This window comes from Castor canadensis, chromosome 3 (assembly GCF_047511655.1).
Source record: "Castor canadensis chromosome 3, mCasCan1.hap1v2, whole genome shotgun sequence".
Taxonomy (NCBI): domain Eukaryota; kingdom Metazoa; phylum Chordata; class Mammalia; order Rodentia; family Castoridae; genus Castor; species Castor canadensis.
In genome coordinates this window covers 7,064,592-7,090,068 of record NC_133388.1, presented here as the reverse complement: position 1 = coordinate 7,090,068, position 25,477 = coordinate 7,064,592, and the positions used below count along the sequence as shown (strand labels likewise).

General features: G+C 43.6%; 2 protein-coding genes across 2 annotated transcripts in view; both read left to right on the top strand.

The window, feature by feature from the left end:
• Trmt61a (tRNA methyltransferase 61A) overlaps positions 1–10,452 on the top strand; it is a 46,554-nt gene extending 36,102 nt beyond the window's left edge. Inside the window, exon 5 of the mRNA XM_020157673.2 lies at positions 10,254–10,452. The gene's annotated coding sequence lies outside the window, so the exon portion shown is untranslated. The remainder of the gene's footprint in view (positions 1–10,253) is intronic.
• Positions 1–24,250, top strand: part of Coa8 (cytochrome c oxidase assembly factor 8) — a 29,304-nt gene extending 5,054 nt beyond the window's left edge. The window contains exons 2-5 of the mRNA XM_020157677.2: positions 10,254–10,451; positions 11,207–11,270; positions 20,420–20,510; positions 23,953–24,250. Of these exons, the coding sequence (XP_020013266.1) occupies positions 10,254–10,451; positions 11,207–11,270; positions 20,420–20,510; positions 23,953–24,055 (456 nt within the window). The 3' untranslated portion in view covers positions 24,056–24,250. The remainder of the gene's footprint in view (positions 1–10,253; positions 10,452–11,206; positions 11,271–20,419; positions 20,511–23,952) is intronic.
• The last annotated feature ends 1,227 nt before the right edge of the window (positions 24,251–25,477 follow it).

The following is a 25,477-nucleotide window of genomic DNA, read 5'->3' as shown; positions in this document are numbered from 1 at the left end:
AAAAAGAAAAAAGAAGAAAAGATAGAAGAGTATGATGAATTGTTTTGTGTCCCATACCCTGCTTCTGCAGTCACTCACTCATGGTTACTTATTTCATCTCTGCCCTATCCAGATCCTTCTTCCAGTTTTTTTTGTGGCAAATAATAGACATAATATTTCAGTATATTCATTTAAAAGATACAGACGTTTTAAAAAACATAAATGTATCATTTTTGCATGTTAAAAACATAATAATTCCTTAATTTCAATAAATGTCTAGTCAGTGTTCAAATCGCCTCAATTATCTTAGAAATGTACTTTTTTTTTTTTTAATAGTTTGTATGTATTGGGATCCAAATAAAGTCCACACACTGCGACTGGTCTTCTTTACAAGTCCTGCCTCCATCTCCCTTCCCTTTTTTTTTTTTTTCTTTAAATATGAATGTCCTCAGGTTTTTCTAGTTTTTCTTAATTGCAGGGCTTTGTGCTTGCTAGGCAGCCACTCTACTGGTTGGACCATACCTCCAGCCTCTTTCCCCCTTTTCTAAAAAAGCAGTTTATCTGAAGAGAGAATTATGTCTCTACAGCCTGGACTGTGCTGTGTGCACCCCTGGTGTGGTTTAATGTTACCTGACAGCTGTCTTCTGGAGTCCCCACAGCATTCAGAGTGAATCCTCATGGGAGAGGAGAGGACACTTGCCAGTGCTGTGATCTTCTACCAGGCCTCAGTGATTTTGATGTTAGACCACTCTTGTACTCCTGGTATAAGTTCAAGGTGGTGCTGGTGGATTATCCTTTTGGGGTGTTGCTGGATTTGGTTTGCTGATTTGTATAGCATCTATAATTTGTAAGTGCGACTGGCCTTTAATTTTCCTTTTTGGCGCTGTCTCCCAAATTTTGCTGTCAAAGTCACTTTTAGCTTTATAAAATGAGTTGCAATGGGTATCTTTTTCCATTCCTGGAAGTTTACTGAAGTTTGAACTCTGTTCTGTGATTGGTAGAACCTTGTGGAGCCCTTTGGACCTGAGTTTTTATAACAGGTCATTTTTTATTTCATCTTTTTGGTTAGAGGTGTAGAGTTACTAAACTGATAGTAAAGGGGGACTGAAGCATTGCACGCTGACTTAAGCAAGACACCTGACGAAGCCTCTCCAGCAGTTTTGAAAAATCACACCCTGACATCTGTTACTGAAACATCAGTGGTGCTGAAAGCATTTGTCTAGTGGTGGCTAGCATTTCCTTGAATGGGTTCATGAGGTGCCAAGAGTACAGAATAAGTATTCCTTTCAGGTACAGAGAGCTGGGTAGGTGAGAGTTTTCATGTTAACACATGCCCCCCAGTGCCTACAGATGGCCACGCATGCAAAGCAGGCAGATGTTTACTGAAGAGATGGGGACTCTGCCCACAACTCTAGAGAATGCACGGGGAGTTTATTAAGTCTGCAGCTTGATATTAGGCCCCCGAGCATGCAGGGTAGCACCCCAAGGCCAGATCTCAGAGAACCTAACTTTTTAATTTTTTTGATGGAACTGGGGTTCAAATTCAGGGCTTCAAGCTTACAAAGCAGCTGCTCTACTGCTTGAACCACACCTTCAGTCTGTTTTGGAGATGAGTCTCATGATCTATTTCTCTGGGCTGGCCTTGAACCTGATCCTTCTGATCTCAGCTTCTCAAGTAGCTAGGATTACAGGCGTGAGCCACTGGCACCCAGTCAGAGTGCCTAACTTTTGAGAGGAGTAGAGAGTTGGGACAAGGCCACAAATAACATCCTTAGACAGCACTGGGGTGAGGGCCTGTGAATTAGACCTTGGGTCTGGAGGTGATGGCAAGAGATTATTGATAAACTCCTCCACAGAAAAAAACAACAACAACCACAACAACAACAAAAAAAACCCAGTGACAAGGATGTCATCTGGGAGGGCAGGCTCCTGTTATGATCATTTCCTGTGAGGAAGGGAAAGGTGTTCCCTAGTCTGGTGGCTCTCCCATGCACTTGGCATTTCTGAGATCAGCACACTCCCTAACTGTTTTCTAGTATCAATCCGACTTTGTACTCCTGATGTGTTATCATGTCTTGCTAAATTTGGTTTGTTTATTTGGGTAGCACCTGTATGGAGTAGGAACTGGTGACCCTAACCCTCACTGAGGGAAAGCTTGGAGTTCTGTCTCAGAGGAGTCCGGAACTAGAGAGCTGGAAGCGCCCTTTCCTGGAAAGATGTGAGCACTGCCCAGTGCGTGCCTGTTGTTCCCTGTCGGCTTCCCCATTGTGGCATTGACAAGGACAGGAAAGAGGATGCTGGAATCCTCTCAACACCTCTTGCTTCCACTGGGTGGGAGTGTTCCTTGGTAGGGAGTCTGGCTGAGAACAGAGCCAGGTGGGGGAAGCTCAGTGTGGGGCTGCTCAGCCTGGCAAGTTAAGGTTTAAAAAAAAAAAAAAAAAAAGGTTTCAACAACTGGAAGCTGAGCTCCCTTCCCAGACCCAGTAATGAAAATTCAGTCTGACAAGGGAGAGCATGCATGTTTCCTCTGAAAAGGGTGGGGCTGACAGGCCGCCTCTCCACAGAATGTTAGGTTCTGGCATGCCCAGGGTGTGACCCACACTAGAGTGCTCCCTTCCTAGCACAGCCTGTCCAAGTTTCAGGAAATCAGGCATTTTACTGTAAGAACCATAATTGCAGTGATTATTCACACTACAAAGGGAGGCTTCCTTTGCAAAAGGATTTCTTCCTCCCCCAGCCTCTTGCCTTCCTTCCTAATAGCAACTGCTTGGTGAACAAAGACTGAAATCTTTGCTTGTACAGGAAAGCAGAGGAACTAAGGCACTAACCTGTCCCAATTGATGATAAAAATCTCTCAAATTACATGAAAAAGCAGAGAGCAACTGGAAAAGTTGTTACTCAAGCAGGTTTTCCCTAAGTAAAAAGCAGGAGATAAATATAAAAAGGTGACCTCTCTGCTGGCCCCTTCTGGGGCTCACTTCCTTATGGGTGGGCAGCTAGGAAGGTGAGTAATTGTTGATTGGCTCCCTAAACATTTCCTGATGGGGAGCCTGTAAGAAGAAAAGAGGGGTGCAGTCTTGGAAGGAGGTGAGGCTTTCTCTCTTGAAGGAGGGGAAGGAACCTCCATGCCGAGGTGACAGTGCACAGATGTGGCCCTGGCACTTGTCCACCTGCTGAGGCCCCCCATTCAGTTTCTACCAGCATCTGAATATCATAGTTGGCAGAGGCTATGGGGGAGACGTCCAGAAACATTTGCAGAAATTTAAGGCTTTTTCTTTTTTTTTTTTAAATGGAAGATTTGGTGCCTGTATATTGCCATCTATGTATTACAATTCTGCCTTTATTCTTTTCACTGGTCTAATGTCAACCAGTATATTCTAAGCGGTTTCTGATCACCATATGAAGATCCTGCAGACAGTTACATTTTGGCGGTACAGTCTTGGAGAATTATGTGAAGACCTAGAGAAACTCTAGAACTAGTAGTTAAGGATCCCAAGCAACCTAAATTGTGAAAACGTGCTTGACAATGACTCTTGACTCACTTGAACTTCCGAACACTCTGATGCTAGTTCATCTGCATTGCCACACCCAGCTAAATTTAGATGTTGCTAGTCCATAAAAATTAAGCCCTCTGGGCTAGGGGTGTGGCTCAAGTGGTAGAGGCCCTTTGATCAAAACCTTAGTACCACTGGAAAAAAAAAATTAAGCCTTTTGGGGCTGGAGGTTTGTAACTCAGTAATACAGTATTTGCTTAGCATATGTGAGGCCCTGAATTTGATCCCCAGCACTGCAAAAAAGCAAAACAAGCCAGGTGCTAGTGGCTACATCTGTAATCCTAGCTACTTGGGAGGCTGAGATTGAGAGGATCTGAGGTTTGAGTCCAGCCTAGTCAAATAACTCACAAGACTCCATCTCCAAAATAACCACAGCAAAATTGGCTGGAGGTGTGGCTCAAGTGGTAGAGGGCTTGTTCTGCAAGCACAAAGCCCTGAATTCAAACACCAGTCCCACCAAAAAGCAAAGCAAAACAATAAAAACACCTTTTGAAGATAAGTAGTTTTCCATACATGTGCATAAGAAGTTTCTAAGAACTGGGAACCCCAATGTCTCATTCCTTCCAATGTGTTTGTTACCACCAGTGAAGGGACAGATGTGGTTGGCGCCCTCTGGAGCCCATAGTCAGTCCAACAGGAGAAACAGGCATGGCCAGTGAATTCTGTGCAGGGCATGTGCACCTGGCATCCAGCAAGGGCCTTCAGGATGCAGCCGTGGAGGGAAGAGATGGGAATGGGATTCAGAAAGGGACAGAAGCAGTGGCCCTGGGAGGTAGGAGCAGGTGCTGTGTTCCTTAGTAAAAAAGCTGCTGGGAGGAGGCTGTTAGACCACTGTCCAGATTTTAGACTCTATCCTGAGGGTTATGAGAAGTCACTGAAGGTTTTTCAGGGGAGGAGTAGCGTGATTAGATTGGGTGTTTTGGAGCAGGTGCTTTGGCTGAAATCTGGAGGACTGGTGGGTAGGGACAGAGTGTCAAGGGGGCAGTGTAGATGGGCCATGTAGTGGTGGTAGTAGCAGTTAGAGGGAGAATTGGACTGTGTGGCTCACCTGCTACAGGTCTTGGTGCAACCATGCCATGCCATGTCCTCCTGTTCCATGCAGGAAGAGCTCAGTACACCTGAATTCTCAACAGAGCTGAATAGGTTGGGTCTGTGTGTGAGTGTACCAGAGCCAGATGTGGCCCGGCACTGGGTGGAACTCAAACAGTGATTCTACAAGGCTTATTCCTTCAGTCCACACTGAAGTCCACATCAAGACAGCAATTACACCCTGCAACTGTCATCAGCCTGGGCTCCTACATCCTCTGCAGCTGAGGGAGGAACCTATCCAAATGAAAATACGCAATCATGAACCCAACTAAAGCAAAATGGGTAGGAAGTTGTAATTCCATCAGCTTCATCCTCAGAAGTTTGAGGGAGGGGAAAAGTAAAGTCTCAGGAGCAGAGCCTGTTAGTTTTCAGTGCTCAGAAAATAAGGATCTAAGAAGACTTTTTTTTTTCGTGGCAACATGGGTTTGAACTCAGGGCCTCATGCTTGCTAGGCAGGTGCTCTACCACTTGAACCAGTCTGCCAGATGGGTTTTTGAGATTGAGTCTTCCAAACTATTTGCCTAGGTCTGGCTTCAAACCACTATCCTCCTGATCTCTGCCTACTGAGAAGCTAGGATGCTGGGATTACAGGTGTAAGCCACCAGTGGCTCCCTGTTGTTTGTTTTTTATGACATGGTCTTGCTGTGTAGCCCAGGCTGGCCTGGGAGTTGCCATTTTCCTGCCTTAGCCTCTCCAGTGCTGGGGTTACAGGTGAGGTATGTGCCATTACACCTGGCTAGTTGGACAGTTCTTACAGCAAAAACTATATTTAGTGAATTTTAGATAGGTTTTCTTTAAATTTTTTCCTTACTGTTTTTCTAATATACATATGTATATTTGCTTGCTTCTAGAAGGAAAATATTAAACCTTATTACTTCAATATTTTTGAACCTTCTATTAAATTTCATTGATTTCTTCATAAGTAACTTTGTGTTAAGCTACTTCTTTTTTGACTACCTTATTTCCAGATACCATAGTGAACTCAGGTAACTGACAGTGATACCTCTTATGGTTGGGTCCAGAAAGAAGAGAATGTAGTAGAATCTGATGAGACAGCTCTTCTAGTGGCATCATGTTGCTGGCTTATAGTTGTATGTGGTAGGAGTAGTTGAACCATGGACATTGACATTAGGCTTGAGTTATGGTTTTATTGATTGTCTAGATTATTTCCAGTAAAGGAGAAAATGTTAATGCAGATTAATTTAAGAAGTATTGGCTGGGCGCTGGTGACTTACTCCTAGGTACTCGGGAGGCAGAAATCAGGAGATTGTGGTTTGAAGCCAGCCTGGACATGTTTTATCTATTGCCGTTACATTGTGAATAACTCAGAAATTGAAACTGGAGAAAATATTCTTCAAGTAGTCAAAGCCATTATCCAGTTCTGTCATGCAAATGGCATCTGTGGCTGATCCTCGGAGCCCAAGTCCAAGCCGCTGCTTCCTCCCTGTGGGAGTGGCCAAGAATACCACGAGTAGTCAAGTACAGACATGGGATGAGACAAGACCAGCTGCAGGGGCAGGCGTTGGTCCCCATGGCCAGCAGGTCCTTCCGGCGGGGCCGCTGATGCATGCATCTTTTTGGTATTGGTGCAAGTTCCCCTCCCTCCCCTCCCTGTTTTGTAGGGTTGGCAGGTGCCCTGTGTCAAACACATTTAAGCACCACCAAGGAATACACATCAGGTCTGAAACAGGGACAGGTTTTTCCACCCAGGGGGATAATCATAATCCCTGCGCAGGTGGTGAGCACACTCACTTTGGTAAGGAAGAGTTTCTCGTTTAGGGGGCCAAGAAGGGTCGGTAGACTTCGCACATAAGACTGCCTTTTCCTCCAAACAGCAGAGAAATTGCTTATGCCAATGACAAGTAACTGAAGGCCCAACATTACTCTTGTATTTGGTGCTGGCATCAAACCCAGTTCCTTGTACATGCTAAGCATATGTTCTACCACTGAACTATATTGCTCTCCCCGTTTTTTCACTTTCATCCCACTTTTTAATATCAAGTGACATTTGTTTCTGGTCTCTATTGGTTAATCAGTTGTGTTCATGAACCCATGACCAATAGTGCAAGAATTTGGCAGAAGTCAGTGAAATAGCACTACAAATCTACTAGGGTGGTTGTAATAATAATAATAAAAAAATTAAGTGGGGAGAGATGGCCCAAATAATGTATGCATATAAGAATAAATGAATAAATAAACCAAAAAAAAGAAAAAATATATAAGTAAATGAAAAAAAAAATTAGACAATGAGCTCAGCGTCAGTGGCTCATACCTGTAATCCTATTTACTTGGGAGGCTGAGATTGGGAGGACTGTGGTCTTTGCTGGCCTGGGGCAAAAAGCGGGCCCTGTCTTCAAAATAACCAGAGCAAAAAGGGATGAAGGCATGGCTCAAGTGGTAGCCTGCCTAGCATGAAGCCCTGAGTTCAAATCTCAGTATCGCACACACAAAAAAGTTAATGAGCCTGGCATGGTGGTATGTACTTGTAATCCCAGCACTTGGGAAGTGGAGGTAGGAGGAGCATAAAATTTGAGGCCAACCTGGGCTGCATAGTGAGTTTGAAGCCATCCTGGCCTATTTAGTGAGACCTGCCTCCAAAAAAAGAATTAATAAAGGTAGTTTATATGAACTTCATTTGGCCATGTGGAATTTATAAGTAAAGATGTACTTTATTATTATGTGAAAATTGTATGCTGTGCATCCCTGTATCAGTAAAAGTTCTGCAACAGCATGCATCTGCTAGCATTTTCTGATATACTGCTGCTAGAGTGGTCTTCACCAAGCTCCTCAGCTCTGTCCCCATGCCTGCTCTCTGTTCCCGTCTCTACAGCCCCCATGGTTATCTCCACTGCTCACAGCGAGTGGCTCATTCTTATAGCCCCCACCTTCCCATGGGGGCCTTAAGAGTTTAGGCTCATGATTGCTCTGTAAATGCAGATTGCATGCATTTTGTGGTAATAATTGTCACCAAATTTTAAACTCATTACTATATAGCTTACTCTCTCTTTTCTTTTTTTTTTTTTTTTTATGGCGGAACTGGGGTTTGAATGGTCGCTTGAGGGGGGATGGTGGAATGGCTCAAGTGGTAGAGCACCTGCCCAGCAAGCATGAGGTCCTATGTTAAAACCCCAAAACCACCAGAAAAAAAAGAAAAAGAAATGGTCACTATTTGGTATAATATTAGGGGATTATACATTTTTCCATTTTTAAAATTAACTTTACTAAGGTCTAATTTATATATAATAAAGTGAGTATATCCATTTTTACTGTGCTTCAGTGACTTGTGAAATAAAATTATTAATCTGAGCACTCACCATCCCACTGAGATCTAGAACATCACTCTTGAAAGTTCTGAATGTCATACAAGTGAAATTGCAGTGTTTCCCCTCTTGTGCCCCGCTCTTTCCTCCATGTGTTTTGAAGTTCCTCCCTGTTGAGTGCCTCAGTGGGCTTTTCTGTGGCTAAGTGCTTTCCTAGCTATCTGTGGAGGGAGGGCTCATGGGAGCTGCTCTGTTGGTGGTAGATCCAAAGGTTTGGATTTTACAAAATAAGCCTCTCCTAAGAGGCTTCTAAATTGCATAACATTTGTTTTTTTCCCCCTCAATTTCAGTTACACTGACAAATGGAAGTTAGTCTTTTGATTTTCAAGAGATTATTATTTTTTTTTGTATGTCAGGTTAATTGAAGTCCCATTTAATTACAGTAGAATTCACTCCTGACAAATGTGTACACAAGTCAAGGTACAGAACGTTTTCATCACCCACATTCTTTGCAGTCTTCCTCCCCTCCACCTGGTACCTCTTCTTTCCAGGATGTCGTATAAGTAGAATCACACAATGTGCATCTTTTACAGTTACTAGCAAAGTGCATTTTTGGTTTTTTGGTGGTGATATTAGGGTTTGAGTTAACTTGCTAAGTAGGTGCTCTACCACTTTAGCCACATCCCCTGCTCTAGCATAGTATGTTTGAGATTCACACTGTAGTGGCCATGGTGTAGACCCACCATGCTTTGACTTTTCTATTTACCAGGGAAGGACATTTGGGCTGCTTCCAGATTTGAACAGTTATATTTATAACCTTTATAATATTAGAGACTTTTCTGACAATCACATACAGGTTTTTATGTGAACATGTATATCCATTCTTCTTGGTAAACACCTAGGAAGAGGGTTACTGGGTCCTATGTTATGTGTGTCTGACTTTGGGATGATCTGCCGACTTGTTTCCAAAGTAGATGTGCCTCTTACCTTCCCACCAGCAAAGGATAAGGGCTGAGTTGTTTTTTAGCCTTGAGAGCACTTGGGATGCAGTAATTTTTGCTTTAACCATTCTAATGGGTTTAGTGTAGCTCATTGTGGTTTTGATTTACATTTCCCTAAGGACGATGATGTTGAGCATGGTTTTTGTGGTGGTGGTGTTTTTGAGACAGGGTCTTACTATGTAGCCTAGGCTGGCTTCGAACTTGCAATCCTCCTGCCTCTGCCTTCCTAATGTTGGGATTACAAACATGCATCAACATGCCCTGCCTAGTTGAACATGTTTTTATTTGTATTTGCCACCTGTTTATCTTCTTGATAAAAAATTGTCCTTTATTTATTTATTTTTTGGTGGTACTGGGTTTTGAACTCAGGATCTCACCCTTGCTAGGCAGACATTCTACCACTTGAGCCACTCCCCCAGCCCTTGGTGAATTTTTTGTTTTTTTTGTAGTGCTGAGTCTTGAACTCAAAGCCTTCACCTTGAGCCATTCTGCCAGCCCTTGTTTGTGATGGGTATTTTTGAGATAGGGTCTTACTATTTGCCTGGGCTGACTTCAAACCTCAGTCCTCCTGATCTCTGCCTCATGAGTAGCTAGGATTATAGGCGTGAGCCACCAGTGCCCAGCCTTTGGCGAAATTTTTGTTCAGATATTTTGCCCATTTTTAAACCGGGTTATCTCTTTCTTATTGAGGGTTTTTGTTTTTTGTTTTTTTTCTCAGTACTGGGAGTTGAACTCTTGAACTCAAGGACTCACTCTTGCAAGGCAGGTGCTCTTTCACCTGAGCCACTCCATTGGCCTTCTTATTACTGAGTTTAGAATGATCTTTATTTATTCTGGAAACAAGCCTTTTTTTGCGGGGCATACATATCATCTCATTTTCTGTGGCTTATCATCTCATTTTCTGAATTGCAAAACATCTTGACTTTGGTGAAGTCCAGTTTGTCTATTTTGTTTTATGGATTATGCTTTCACTGTATCTAAGAAACCTTTGCCTAATATAAGGTTGCAAAAGTTTTCTCATATGTTTTCTTTTAGTTTTATAATTTTAGATTTTATGTTGGTGCTGGGACTTGAATTCAGGGCCTTGTGCTTGCTAGGCAGGAGCTGTCCACTTGAGCCACTCCTCCAGTCCTTGAGTCAATTTTCCCACATGGTGCAGGTTGAATGAGATGGGGATGATGATGATGATTCTTCCTTCTCCTCTTCTTTGTAGAATTACCCCAATTGAACTTATTTTAATTTTGAAATCTCGGCACATTGTAGTATTACAAAGAATAAGATGAGGAGGGGCTTTAATAAGTACAGATTGTTTATTTTATGGCACTAGAGGCTTATTTAATTGTGTGTTAATCTCATGTGTTTTGTTGAAGGTCTCAAGGTTCTGCCCTCCAAGAAAATCTTGCCGTGATTGGATAGGACCTCCAGATAAATATTCAAACCTTCGACCTGTTCACTTTTACATCCCTGAGAATGAATCACCATTGGAGCAAAAGCTTAGAGAGTTAAGACAAGAAACACAAGAATGGAATCAACAGTTCTGGGCTAACCAGAATTTGACTTTTATTAAGGTCAGTGTGGGTTTCAGATCAGAATGAGAAATAATACGTTTAGCCACTTGGGGGTGCTAAATCTCTGGCATTTGCATTGTATTTGTTTGGTGCTTCATTCCCCCAGAGAGAGAGAGAGAGAGAGAGAGAGAGAGAGAGAGAGAGAGAGAGAGAGAGAGACAGAGAGAGAGAAAGAGAGACAGAGAGAGAGAGAGAGAGAGAGAGTGTGTGTGTGTGTGTGTGTGTGTGTGTAACTTTTTAAGCCATTATGTAGCTGTACACAAGAAGCATTGGCCATTTGTAAATCACAGACCTTGAGGTTTTCAAGGTATGAAGGTGAGCCATAACTAGAAGTGCCTGTCCTACTTTGTGTGTTTGTGTGTTTATGAACATTCAGTGTGATGTGTCATCATTATTCCTGAGACTTCAAAATTCTTCAAAATTCTTAATGACTTACTCATAAATGAGCTATATGAGAAAGAAGTATAAATATCCTAACAGAGAGGAAAAACATTCAGACTTTGTTTATCCCCTTGGATATTTATTGTATTCTGTGGATTTATAAACAAACTGCCTCCCAAAGTTTGTTAAATGTCTTGTTTTCAAATCCTGTTTCAACCATGAAACTTTTACCAGGTTGATGGTTTAAAACAGGTTTTGAGATGGTCCGTTGCTCAGGAAATCCACATCAGATCTCTTCAGAACACTTCAAGCTGTGCTCTAGCCAAAGAAGTGGAACGATGGAGCAGGGAGTTCTGATGGTCATCTTCTTTTAGGAAAAAGAAGAATTTATTCACTCCAGACTGAAAGCTAAAGGACTGGGCCTACAAACTGAATCAGGTTAGTGCATTTATGCTTTGTTTTGGCTAATACTGTTTTGGCATGACCAGGTAGAAAGAAGGAATGTTGAATAAAGGAAGAAAGTTCAAGGGCATGTCCCAGCCTCTTGGGAGCAGACTGTACCTTTCTGTGCCCTTCACTCCTGCCAGGTCTCTTTTTCTCACTTGTCTCCAGGGATGACTTTTCCTTTGTATACCCCTCACCGTTGGGATTTCCCACAGGGCCATGGTTCCCGTTTTTCTCCTTGGTGGTATCATATCCTCTCAGGATTTTAGGTCCCTCCCTATTCTTTTTCTCCTTCAATACTAGGGATGAATCTGGGGCCTGTGCATACTAGGCAAATGCTCTACCTCTTGAGCTAAGTCCATAAGCCTAGGTCCTCTGATCAATGACTTCTAGTTTGAAATCCCAGGCCTCTGCAATCCCCTTCTCTCCCCCATGGTACACATACTTTCACCAGCTCATCTTCCTGGATCTCTGAGTTAATTTTACAAGGTGGAAAGCAGAGGGCTGTCCCTCACCCCTCCTCGCTACTTCAGGCTGATCTCTGGAACATCTCTTAACACTTTTGCCTCCCTGTCCTTTACCCACAGTTGAAGTTTAGGATCCTGTTAATGCTCTGCCTATTGCAGTAACTTTTTTTTTTTTTTCCAGCTTTTAATCTTTAAATGAGAGGTCAGTGTACTTTTTCTAGAAAGGGCTAGATAGTAAATAGTTTAGTCTTTGTGGGCCATTAGAGGTGTCTGTTGGAACTACTCAACTCTGCTGTTGAGTAAAGAATAAATAAATGGGATTGGGTGTGTTCAATAAAACTTTATTTACAAAAACAGGTAGTGGGTTACAATTGGCCTGTAAACAAATTTGTCAACCCATTTGAATTTGCTTCAAATTCATTCTTTGCACCATGGCCAGACTATTCTACCCAAAATGCAAATCTGATTGTTTCTGCTCAGTGTCCATTCTTTCTTTTCTTGGAAGCACTGGAGTTTGAACTCAAGGCCTCACACTTGCTAGGCAAGCATTCTTACTGCTTAAGCCACTCCACCAGCTCAGTGTCAGTTCTTAGACCCTCTATTTACTACAGCTCTGCCACTCCTCTGGACAGGAGGCCTGCCTGGCGCAGCCTACCTGTCTGACCCCTCTCACTTGTTTTCTGTTTTGCCTTCCAAGCCAGGCCCTTGATGTGCTAGGGAAACCAAACTGCCTCGGTTCCCTCAATCTATCATGTTGTCATTTCCTTTTGTCTTGAAAGTCTAATGTTCAAAATAGCTTTTGTCATTTTCTCTTGGTGTTGATGTTAGTTCTTAATAACTTTTCATACTGTTCATTAAACAAATGGCTACTGGTAAAACATTCTGATGGAAAACTCCAGAACCTTTGATCCCAAGAGTCAAGTCTGTCATTGGGCTAAAGTACTGTCACTCTCCCTGCTAATCTCTAGCATGACTAGGATTTCTTTAGAAGAAAGGGCTGGGGAGAAGGAGTGATCTGGACACCAGACCCCTACTTCATTTCCTGTGTGCTGCCAGCTGGGGTCTCAGGGTACTGCATCCTAACAGTTAGCATAGGGATGGTAACTCCCAATTTAGGGTCCTGACTGTATACTGGGAACTGTGCTAAGTCCTTTGCATGTATCACCCACAGTGACCAAAGGAAGGAAGTACTGTTGTCTTTGCTATTTAACAAATATGAGGAACCTGAGCCTTAGGGAGGGCAGCCAACCTGAGATCACACAGTGAGGAGTGCGGCCTAGATTCCGCCCTAGGGAGCGGAGTTCATAGGGCCTGTTAACTCTCAGCAGTTCTCAGCTCAGCATGTGTGTGTTGTGCACGTGTCTGTGTGTGTGCATGCATGCATGTGTGTATGTTCTATCAGGTAGTATCAGTCAGGTAATGCTGTGGAAGTGCCTGGGAGACTAGCCTTTCTTAACAAAAGGAAAGTTTGTTTTAAGCCTTACTTAATATCACAGAATTCTATTGGTGGCTCTGCTGAATATTAAAGACTGGCCTTAAATCAGGTTTTACAATTACAGTGGTAATGAAACATAACAGAATGTAAGGAGGAGGGGGAGCATGAGGGAGCTGCCCATTCTGGCAACTATTAAGACAGCTGTGGGGAGGGCTGGGGAGCTGGTGGTCAGAGGACATAAAAGTCTCAATTAGATGGGAGGAACAGTTCAGGAGATCTATTGGACATGGCGGTGACCATGGCTCATAATGGGTTATATTCTTGGACAATGGTAAGAGGTGATAAAAAGTGCTCTCATCACAAAAATGACATCTGGGTGGAGTGATGCATGCTAGCTAGCTGGATATAGTCATTCTACATTATGTATATACTTAAAGCACCATGTTCTACATGGTAAGCACATACAATTTTATCTGTCAGAGTTAAAAAAAAATAAGTTACCAGGCTGCAGTGAATGAAATGGGGGCTGTGTCACGTCTGTGACCAGAATGCACATCTTACACCTGCATGCACTTAACATGAGGCTAGAAGTCCCCCAGAGCCGAGGAAAGAAGAGGTTCGCTTTGTAAACAGCGTTGGAGATGCTAATTACATTGGGCCTAAAAGAGTAAATTTTTATTTATTCTCTACAATGTACTTTCCAAATAGGTCAAAATTAATTATTAGGAATCAGTTGCTTATAGATTGAGGAGTTAAATACATAGCTCCTAGCAATAGAAAGTCTACCAGAGTAAAACTGACTCCATTATCTGAAGAAACTATAATTCCCAAGGTTTGACAGTGAGGACAGAGATTCAAGAACATGTGTGTTCATCACATTTCTGTCCTATAATGAAATAGCTGAGACAACTAACTTAGGAAGAGAGGAGGTTTATTTAAAGCTCTCTAAATAAACCCTCAAACTAGCTGGGTGCCAGTGGCTTACACCTGTAATTTTAGTTACTCGGGAGGCAAGATCAGGAGGATTGCAGCCCAAGCAAGTAGTTCCTGAGACCCTATCTTGAAAATACCCAACACAAAAAAAGGCTGGTAGGGTGGCTACAGTGGTAGAGTGCCTGCCTAGCAAGCATAAGGCCCTGAGTTTAAAACCCCAGAACCACAAATAAACAAACAAAGCCTCAAACTGACCACCTCCTGGCCAAGAAGCAAAAGAGATAGGGGAAGGGGCTAGGGTCCCACAATCTCCTTTGAGGGCACATTCCCAGTGACCTGGGGACCAAGCCTTTTCCACGTGGGCCTTTAGGGGACACTCCAGATCCAAATTATAGCAACATGGACCCCGAATGCATCCTGAGCTGTTAGGACTCCTTTGATCTGACTCTGGGCAGGAGCTTGTGATCATGCAGAAGAGGCTGAGAACCCAGGGGTGGGTGGTGTAGGAGCCCAGCCATGGTTTGTCCTTAGACAGTGGAACTAGGGAGGACTCAGGACTTCTTCCTTTCCATTTTATTTATTTATTTATTTATTTTGGTGGCAGCGGTGGGATGCGAACCTTCCTTTCCATTTTAAACTTCTTTCCTCTACTGTTTCACCCTTCTCTTGCTCCACTCTTCTTTCTCTCCTCCCAGTTAATCCCTCCTGTGTTCAGTGAAGCCAGCCTAAGGCTGGTCTTTCCCCAGGCAGGTTTGTATCACCATGATGGGCTGGAATCAGCAGGCGGAGGTATTGAATTAGTCTGGCTGCTGCCATGGAAACGCAGGGTGGAGGAGGAGGCCAGGAAGTGCTGGCCAGACAAAGGGGCCAGTGTCCAGGAAATATGCCATGAACAGCAGATGGACCAGTGCTTGCAGCAAAGGTGACATGGGCCATCTGGACTTGTAAACAAGCTGCAACAAATTTGTATTACTAACAACACCTATAGATAATGGCAGCATTATGCAAAGAAACAGTTGCTGAAACTCTAAATTTTATAGTGTATCTTAAGCAGCCAGGCATCATTCATCAAGCATGCTTTCTGAATTCATGGGAAAGGTTTTCAGTCAAAACTCAGTGCTGATGTAGCCACCTTGATGGCAGGTGGCAACATGGAATTCCTATCCCTTTTCTAGAAGGATCTAGCTGCACATGTTACACACAACACAAAGAAGCAGGAAAGTGCTGGCCATGAAATGTCTCTCTCAGAACTTATTATTAGCAGAAACTGTTAAATTTTGCAGTGTTCCTCGCACACTTTCTTTAATTGCAAAGGGGAAAGTGTCTCCATATGCAATAATTGTGGAAAGGGGTTGAGTTGCCAAACTCTGGAAACTCTGCAGGAGGATGGAAAAATTAATGATTTCATTGCACCAAGCAGAACGCCCTGATTTCAGTTCTGCTTGACCTCAAGTCAAATAGCACTAGTTGAGAAGGCGGTGTGGTAGGGGAGAGAATTCTTTCCTCTCATTTCTTTAATTACTCAAGTGTTTGTGCATTTGGAAAAAGAGGGTTCCATAGAGACGCATCCACTTTGTCAGCTGGCATTTGTGAGACACCCACATGGTTTCAGTAATGGGGCAATGAATTACGGTTTTTTTCCCTCTCTCTCTGTCCCTCCTCCATATTCTCTTCCTCTTCTTCTCTTCTTCTCCCTCCTCCTCATCCCTCTTGCTCAAGCTTCTTGTTGTTCAGTAACAACAGGCAGTGTTGACAGGTGTAGCTCACGGATGACATAGCATTTGTGTTTTCTTGCTTTCTGCTGAGCACTGGCCTGCAGGTGTCTGAGTGAGGTGGTCCCAGGTGTCTGAGAGCCCCTCTGGAGGGGAGGGCATCAGGTGTGGGCAGCTCTGCTTGCACCTGCCCCTTGGTTTCTCCCCTACCTGCACTGATGGTGGAGATGACAAGTGGGCCCCTGTTCAAGCCCTTCTCATGCCTCTCTGACTAGCACTCGGTCTGGGAACAGCCTTATGAGGCTGTGCTGTGGTGATCATATGCTACAGATGAAATAAGCATAGGAAAGTCAGCTCAGCCATGCAGCCAACTGGGGACAGAGCCTCACTGTGCCCATCCAGTAGAATAGCTGACAGCTGCTACCTGGTGACAGCGTTTCCCACTTCTTCAGCTCCTACAGTGGCCATGAAAGGCCAAGAGATGCTGCTAGAAGCTGACTGGAGGCATATACACCTCTCCTTAAGGACCAGCTGCCAAAATTGCCACCCTGAGCACTGCTGCTGCCCTGGGCCATCCTTCATCCCCTAGCTCAGCTTTGGTGCCCTCCCAGCCACCCCCCAGCAATCATTGCCTGCATTTTGTAGTTGAATATATTGAGGCACAGAATATGCTAAGTCATCCTAGCTGCCAGTAGGAGGCAAGAGCTGAGGTTGAACTGAGTGGTGTGGCTGTGGAGTGAACTGCCATCTACCCAAGCCATGCTGAGTTGTCCTAGGCACTAGGCCTGTCACATCCCAGAGCCCTTATTTCTGTCATGCCTCTTATTTCTGTCATGCTCATGACAGCTAGCCATGCTTGTTCTGTCAGTGTGAGTAAAGGGTCAAGCAAACACCTTCCCTCTATGAGAACGTGTTCTGGGATCACCTCCCATTGGCAGTCAGCCCCTAGGCTGGAGGAGGGTCTGCAGGGGATGTGTGTGCTGCACCCCCACAGGAAGGGAGTTGGAGTGTGGCCTCTGCCTCTGCCAGGTGCTCTGGGTGCAGTGCCCGGCTCCTGTTCAGGGCTTGGGTTTCTAAGCCAAAGTGCTCCCCTCACACTCTCCATCCCTAATGTGGCTTCATTCTCTCACCATCTCTGGACTGCTCTGCCGACTAGCTCCAGGGCCTTTTAGGGTTTGAGAGTGGGTGAGCCCTGAGAGAGGGCCCCACCCACCATTGGGACTACCTTGGAGGGAGCTGACATGTCCCCATGTCAGCTGTCTCTGCCAGTGCCCAATGTGCTCCCTGGCTCAGTATGTGTTCACTGACTCAGGCAGAACAGTTGATCCTACTTTCCCCAAGGATGACAGCTGTTGAACCAGGTGTGCTCAAGCTCACCATTTTGTTAGCCTTACAGGGGTACTCTGCTCCTCTGTAGAAACATCACGGTGCACCGCTGGAGGCTGGTGAAGGATAGGGCACCCTATGGGCTGCACAGTTCTGGAGAAGATGACCTTGGAATCATTAGGGTCTAGTGATTCAGCAGATGCTTTTTTTGCCCTGAAGTCTTCTTTTCTCTATAGAGATATAATTCAGGTACCTTCAAATTAAAATTGAAAGTATGTAATTCAGTGGGTTTTAGTATTCACAAGATTGTGCAGCCATTCTGGGTGCCAGTGGCTCACGCCTGTATTCCCAGCTACTCAGAAGACAGAGATCAGGAGGATTGAGGTTCGAAGGCAGCCAGGGCAAATAGTTCATGAGACCCTATTTTGAACAAAACCCTTCACAAAAAGGGGCTCGCAAAGTGGCTCAAGGTGTATGTAGGCCCTGAGTTCAAACCCCAGTACTGCAAAAAAAAAAGATTGTGCAGCCATCACCACTCTCTAATTTCAGGAAGTTTCCACCAAAGAAACCCCTGCTGCTCATTGGCAGTTTCAGGCCCTGGCAACCTCTAATCTATATTGAGTCTCTATAGATTTATCTAGCCCGACATTTGTAGGCAAGTGGTATCATACGACACATGGTCTTTTTATTTTCTTTCTTTTATTTTACATTTTTTTATTGTTTTTACATTTACTTACATGTGTATACATTGTTTGGGCCACCTCCCCCTTCCCTCCCCCCCTCTCCCCCATGGTCCTTTGTGTCCGGCTTCTTTTACTTAAGTTCATGATGTGTTCAAGCTTCGTGCATGTTGCAGCATCAGGAATCAAAGATTCCTTCTTACGGCTGAATAATATTCCACTGTACAGAGAGCCCACATTTTCTCTATCCCCTCATGAGTTAATAGACATTTGGGTTTGGATTTTTTTTTTTTTTCGGTTTTTGGAGACAGTCTCACTACTATGTAACCCAGGCTGGCCTTGAACGTGAGATCTTCCTCCTCCCGCCTTCTGAGAAACTGGGATTATAAATATACCACTTTGTTTCCCTTTTTTGATGAATTACAAATTATGCTACTTTGAACAGTTGTGTGCAATGTATACCTATAAGTGAGTTTGCTGGGTTGAGAGGTTTCTTTTTCTTCTGACACCCAGCACATGGTGTCTTTCCCAACCACATTTGTCCAACACCAATTGAGTGTTCAGTGATTCAGTTCAGTTCTGGCACTGACTGTCTGGAGTTAGTATCAGATCCCACAAGTTAAAAGACTTCACGACTGCTCCCACTTCAGATGCCAATAGCACATCCTGGGACACTTGTACTTCTGACTGATTGACTATATATTGGAATCCCTGATACCCTCAGAAAGCTTCATAATGTGCTAGAAGAGAAGTCAGAAGAGCCCTTACTTCCTGTTAGTGGTTATTACAAAGGATATCACTCAGGAACAGCCACTGGAAGAATTGTGCAGGGGAAGGTATGGGGACCATGGAGATGCAGTGCCTTATCCCAGCACTGAAGTATACAACACCCTGGAAGTCTTGAGCCTCACGGTGTAGCAGTTTTATGGAGGATTCATTCGACAGGTGTGATTGATTAATTGGCCATCTGTGACTAGCTGTAGCTTCAGCCCATTTCCCTTCCCAAGTGATTGAATTAAACTTCTAATGAAGGCTTGGTCTATCTGGCATCCAGTGGTACACTATTTAGTCTCCATCCTGACACTGTCTGAAAGCCTTCCAAGTATCACAAAAGAAGCTCCATTACCCTTATCACTCAGGGAATTCTAAGTGTTTTAGAAACTTCATGCCAGGAACCAGGGACCAGGCTTCCTTTCTGTGATACGGCATGGGCCTTATGATAAGTTAAACTTCACGTTTAACTCTTGGAAGAACAGCTAAGTTATTTTCCAAGCTGGATACTGTATTTTACATTCCCACCAACGAAGCACAAGAGTTTCAGTTTCTCTAAGTCTTCCTCAATACTTGTTATTATCTGTCTGATTATCCCATCGTGGTGGGTGTAAGTAGTACCCCATTGTCATTTTTATTTCAATGATTTACATATTTTGGATACTAAACGCATATTAAATAGCTGTCTTGCAAATGTCTTCTCTCATTCCTTAGATCTCCTCACTTCCTTGACAATGCTTTTTGGAGCACAGAAATGTATTTTGATGAAGTCTGGTTTCTCAACTGTTTCTTTGTGCTTTATATGTCATAGCTAAAAAATATTGCCTAATTCACAGTGATGTTTTCTTGAATGGTTTTATAGTTTTAGCTTGAAGATTTATGGTCTTTAAAGTCTATTTTGAATTGATTTTTATATATGGTATGAGGTAGGGGTTCAACTTAGCCTTTTGCATGTGGATATTTAATTGTCCCAACACCAGTTATTTTAAACACAATTTCTTCCCCCATTGAATTGTCTTGCCATTCATTGAAAATCACTTGCCCATAAATGGATGGGTCTATGCCTATTCTTTACCAGTACTACACTGTCTTGATGAATGTAGTTTCATAGTAAGTTTTGAAATTGAGAAATATTCTTTTTTCAGATTGTTTTTGGCTGTTGGTTATTTGCGTTTTCATGAGAATTTTAGGATGTTTGTTAATTTCTGCAAAAAAAAAAAAAAAAAAAATTGCTGCTGGGAAAAAAAGCCAGCTAGTATTTTGGTAGGGATTGTGTTGAATCTGAATCTGTAGGTCCATTAAATAGTAAGTATTCCAAATCTTGTACAAGATGTCATTGTTCTTACTTAAGTCTTTCATCTCTCTTTTTTTGGCAGCACTGGGGTTTGAACTCAGGGCCTCATCCTTGCTAGGCAGGCACTCTTACCACTTGAGCCACACCTCCAGCCCAGTCTTTCATTTCTTCCCATTAAATTTTGTAGTTTTCAAGTATGTAAGACTTACATATCCTCTTTCAAATTTATTCTTTATTATTGTTTTGTTTTGTTTTTTTGGGTGTACTGGGGTTTGAACTCAGGGCTTCATGCTTGCTAGACAGGTACTCTACCTCTTGAGCTTTGTGCCTCTAGCTGTCAAATTTATTCTTAAATCTGTTATTTTTGATGCTATAATAAATGGAGTTATTTTCTAGATTGTTCATTGCTAGTATGTAGTTGATATTTGTGATTTACATCCTGTAAGCTCACTGAATTTTATTAGCTGTAATAGTTTATTTAATCCCTTCTTCAGTTTTAATGTTTAAGTTGCAATTTATTTTCAGGTCAAAGAGCAACACTGACTGCAGAAGAAATGGCTGACTTTTACAAGGAATTTTTAAGTAAAAACTTTCAGAAGCACATGTATTATAACAGGTAACTATTTACTTTTTTTTTTTTAACTTCTTTCTTAAAAGTTCAAATATCATATCCACATTGTATAGGGATTATTTTCTTACCTGAATTTAATAGCATTTTTTTTTTGTTATAAAACATGGATCAATTTATTATTCAAATTTTGTTAGTGTTTTCAATTTTTATAATTTAGCAACCGTAGAACTGAGGTATACTTTGTTGAGAGGGAGGTTAAAGTAATGCTTGGAAGCCTCTTTACTGTCCCCACTTTGATGACTGTTTATGTACACAGAACAGCAGCACACTAAACATTCACAAGCTGTGTCATATTGGCATTACAATAGTCTTTTATAGAAACAACAACAGCAAATGCAATAAAAACAAGTTACCCTTTTTAAAATCTGAAATGAAAAGTTTTTGATTTAAAAAAAAATAGCAGGTGTTCATTTAAGGAATTAGTGTCTTCTGACAGACATTAAGAAATCTGATGTCAGTTTTCAAACACTTGATTGATTAGCCAGGTCCAAAAGATCCTTGATTTGGAGAGGGCACATTCTTCTTGTACATTTTTTCAAAAGTTTCTTTATAGAGTTTGAACTTTTCTCTTAGTCTCATGTCCTTCACATCTGTGCTGCTGGCAATCCAGTAAGTCTCCCAAAGCCACGTTTTTCAACAAGGGGCTGCTTTCTTACCTGAATTTAATAGCATTGATGTTTAAATCAGAATTTGAAGTTACATGGTTTTATCAACCTCACTTTGCATTTTTAAATAAAATTGGTAGTTTCTGGCATTTACAAGGCATCCCCACCAATCCTTGCCCCTACTTCTTGGGGAGTAGGTTCTGAACACTTCTGTTTAGTGTCTTTCCTTGGAGAACCTTCTGTCTGGGGCAGAAAGAGAACAGGGTGAATTGAGACGTTGTCTGACTGGAAACAAGGCAGCCAGCAGAGATCATAGGGACCAACTTGGGGCCTCAGCCCAAGGTGGAACCAGTCAGGTGGAGCCACTTTTCTCCTAAATAAAAGTGATGACAGGGAAATAAAAAGATATCACATATACACACATCTTTGTGTTCATGATAAAAGTGATAAAATCCCATGGGTTGCCCCTGGTTATAGCAAGGTTACCAAGTCATTATTCTGAAAATTGATAAATGGAAGGAATCATGCGTTTCACCCAGGCAACTCCCCTGCCTTTCCTGCACCAGTGGTATCTTAAGATAATCACACAAAGGAGCATTTTCCTCTGTTGAAAAGAGTGATGGGTTAGAAAGGTACCATTTTCTTAATGGAATAACGGATCTAGGCAACAGATGTCCTGGCTGCTGAGACTGCTGGGCAGGAAAACTGATGGAGACAGAACCATGACAGGTCAGGATGACACACTTGGGGCCCAGAACATATCTATACTTTGTGAACTGGGGCTTCCTCAGTGTGGTGCAAGAAAAGGCACAGATCATGCCCTTTTGAGATGTTCCTGTAGAAGGTGGAACTGTAAATCAGGCCTCCAAATCCAAGTACCAGTTTATAGCTGTATGGGGCTGGGAGTAGAGGATGATGTTTGAAATGAAAGTCTGAAGGTGCCATCAGCTAAACCCAAAATGTTGGAAGTTCTACAAATTACCCACTCTCTTCAACAAGTTATTAGAAAAACAATAACAAAAGATTATGGGGGAGCTGTTATAGACTGAAAAAGGCTTGTGATGTTCAGACCTTCTTGGTTCCTGTCTGAGAAAAACCACCTGTGTTGAGATAGGGGACAGGTAGTCAGAGAAGTTTGGTTGGTGACTGTACACTAAGCTGTATTCATGAATTACTCATCCTATCAGATGCATTGATGGTATTGTGATTTTATGTTTTTTAAAAAAGAGTTTAGCTGGATCTAGATGCATCATAATGACCTGTACTTACAGGTGAAATGATAGGATATGACATTTGATACTTGTTGATACAACAGTAACAGAGATGAATGGGATAAAGGAGGCAAGACCTGGAAGATGTGGATGATGGTGGAGGCTGGATGAGTTCATGTGCGAGCATTTAGCCAGAGATTAGTCCCAGAACATCTTGGTTCTATGTATTACTCTGACCTAATTAAGTACATGATTGTGTGGATACAGAGCCTGTCTCCCCCATGGCTGATCTCCACAGGCTCCCTACTGACACACATGGGACGGTCATGCTGGGAGGTCAAGAAGCATCCCTGAGCACCCCGCTCCCACCCTCTGCTTCCCCATGGAAACAGAGAAACTTTTCTTGCTTTTCCACGTATGTTGTCAGATCAGGTCATCTGTATCCTTGAAGGAATCTAGCTTTCCTTCACCTAAGAACTAGATCCTGATGGAGTGTGGGTTTGTTTTCCCAAAGCTTTTTGTCTTTTTTTTTGATGGTACTGGGGTCTGAACTCAGGGCTTCAGCTTGATAGGCAGGCAGGCACTCTACCACTTGATGCTGGTGTTTTCGAGATAGAGTCTCATGAACTATTTGCTCAGGGTTGGCTTGAACTGCGATCCTGCTGATCTCTGCCTTCCAAGTAACTGGCATAACAGGCCCAGTGCCTTTCATCTTTACTTAGGGCACTGATTCCCACTGGAGCATCATCTCAGTTCAGAAAGTAGAGCCACTCTCACTCAGACAGGTTTCCTGCAGAAAGCCTTCTTGGAGTCCTTGGTTACTGTACTTCCTTCCATACTGAGAGCCAGGAAATCATTAGAGTGTGATCTGGGCAGAAGTGGCTCAGTAGCTCAGGGGCCTGGAAAGCACTGGTAATGTTGGCCTTGCAGCTGTCAGGGGCTCGCATCCAGGGTCTGGACTTGTAGCTTCACTAAAGCAAACTCTTTAGGCTTCCCCTGTTCAGTTTGAAACTTCCCACAGCAGGCAGGCTTTTGTGGAGTGACTTCCAGCCAGCCAGCCTGAGCATAGTTCATGCATGCAAGCTCTTCCCATGTTGGTATGAGAAGGTCTGGGGTGATCTCCTCAGAAAAGTCAACAAGAGCTCAAGTCACCCAGGAGAAGAGGATGTGGAGCTTTATGTTGCCACTTGTGATAACTCTCACAAGTTATCACCTTTGCCAGGCGCCTGTCATGCAGTCAGGTACAAAAGCAGGTCATGCCCACATTCCCTTCAGAGCCTATCAAACCTGTCATCAGTGGTTACTCCTGCCTCTCCTCCCTCTGCCATGTTTCTCAAGGAATGCCATTGCACACAGGGAGGACTCCTTTAGGAGTTCTTTAGTAAAGACCAGAGGAAGATTGGAGACCTCCAGGAAAGGGTCAGCAGAAAGGGTCTCATCACACCCTACCTGGAGGAAAGGAAGGCAGGCTTGTGTAACAGCTTTAGTGAGGGAGAGAAGGCCCGCAGGAGGAGGGCAGAGGATAGTCAGGTGAACTGCTATGGCAGAAACTTCTTAGTCAGGCCCAGCCCTGGTGCTGTGTCACATTGTGCCTCTCCTGTTTCTCTGTAGAGACTGGTACAAGCGTAATTTTGCCATCACCTTCTTCATGGGGAAAGTGGCCCTGGAGAGGATTTGGAACAAGCTGAGACAGAAGCAAAAGAGGAGCATTTAGGAGCCTACGCTGGCCCCGTCCCCCCAGCGCCCAGGTTGCACTTACGAGGACCACGGAAACTCTTTAAGTGACCCCAAGCCCCACATCTTTTTGTGGGGCACTGGCCTGTGTGTCGGGACAGGGTCACCTGCCCAACCCTCCCCTCCACAGACTGTGGATCCCCAGCTGTGATGTAAATAAAGTCCAAGCACTGTGTGCCTGTGTCCTGTGTGTTGAATCAGCAATTCGAAATCGAGCCACGTAAACATGTTTGTGAAGTGAGACTCCAGGGCTGGAGGTGTGGCTCAAGTGAGGCCCTGCATTCAAATCCAACTGTCACAAAACAAACAAACAAACAAAAAGAACATAGATTCCAATAAGGAGAATAATTTGGAAGGTGCTGCTAAGTGAACTGTCAGCTGGCTGTGGTACTGCCACCATGGCTCCATGATGAGTTAGTAGTGAGTCACAGAGGATCTGCCAGATCTGAGACCCAACTGCAACATGGTTGTCCTGAAACGTGAGCAGGCTCAGCACCTGTGTCCAAGGCCAGCAGTGGGAAAGAGATGCCAGAGGACTTTTCTCCATTTCAGTAGAGTGGAGCCTCAACTTCCAAAGATACTTTTTGTGCTTAATATCACAAACTGTTAAAGGTACCTGTGAGGGCAGAGAAAATACAGAAGTGCGTGTCCCATCTGTGGTGATGTTGAATGATCACTGTTATGGTTTGGATCTTGAATGTCCTCCAAAGTTCCTTGTGTTGAAGCACTATTGAGAGGTGGTGGAACCTCAAAGGGGATGTTGAGAGCCCAGTCCCTTTCTCTCTTTGCTTCTCGGTTTCCTTGAAGTGAGTAGCCTCCTCCGCCATATGCCCCCTGCCATGATCTGCCTTGCCACAGAACAGGCAACAGGGCCAAGCGTCCATGGACTGAAACCTCTGAAACCATGAGCGCAAATACAACTTTCCTCCTTTAAGTTGGTTTTCCAGGTATTCTGTCCCACTGACAGGAAGCTGACTAACACAGGTACCCAGATATGCTACTGCTGGGGGCCTTGTCAGCCCCAACAGATCCTGCATCACCCACACTGTACTCATTTGTCCCTGAGTTGTCCGCCAGAGTGGTTCCATCACTGAGCAAATGGGCTCTGTCCTTCAGCTGCTGACAGGTGACCAGTACAAGTTCATGGTATACGGCTTGTCCTGTCCATGGCTCTCCTCATCACATTCACAATCCTGGAGTTGAGCTGCTTGAGGCCTTACGGAAGAGAAGGTCAAGTGAGCTCCAAGTTGGGGGAGGAGGCAATGTCAGTAGTGTTAGAACCACAGGTCTCTGGAGCCAGACCATCCAGGCCCCACAGCAGAGGAGCCCGAACACCCAGACCCAGCCAGGATTCTTAAACATTTCTGTGGTAAATGTTATTTTAGGTCACAAATAAATGCAA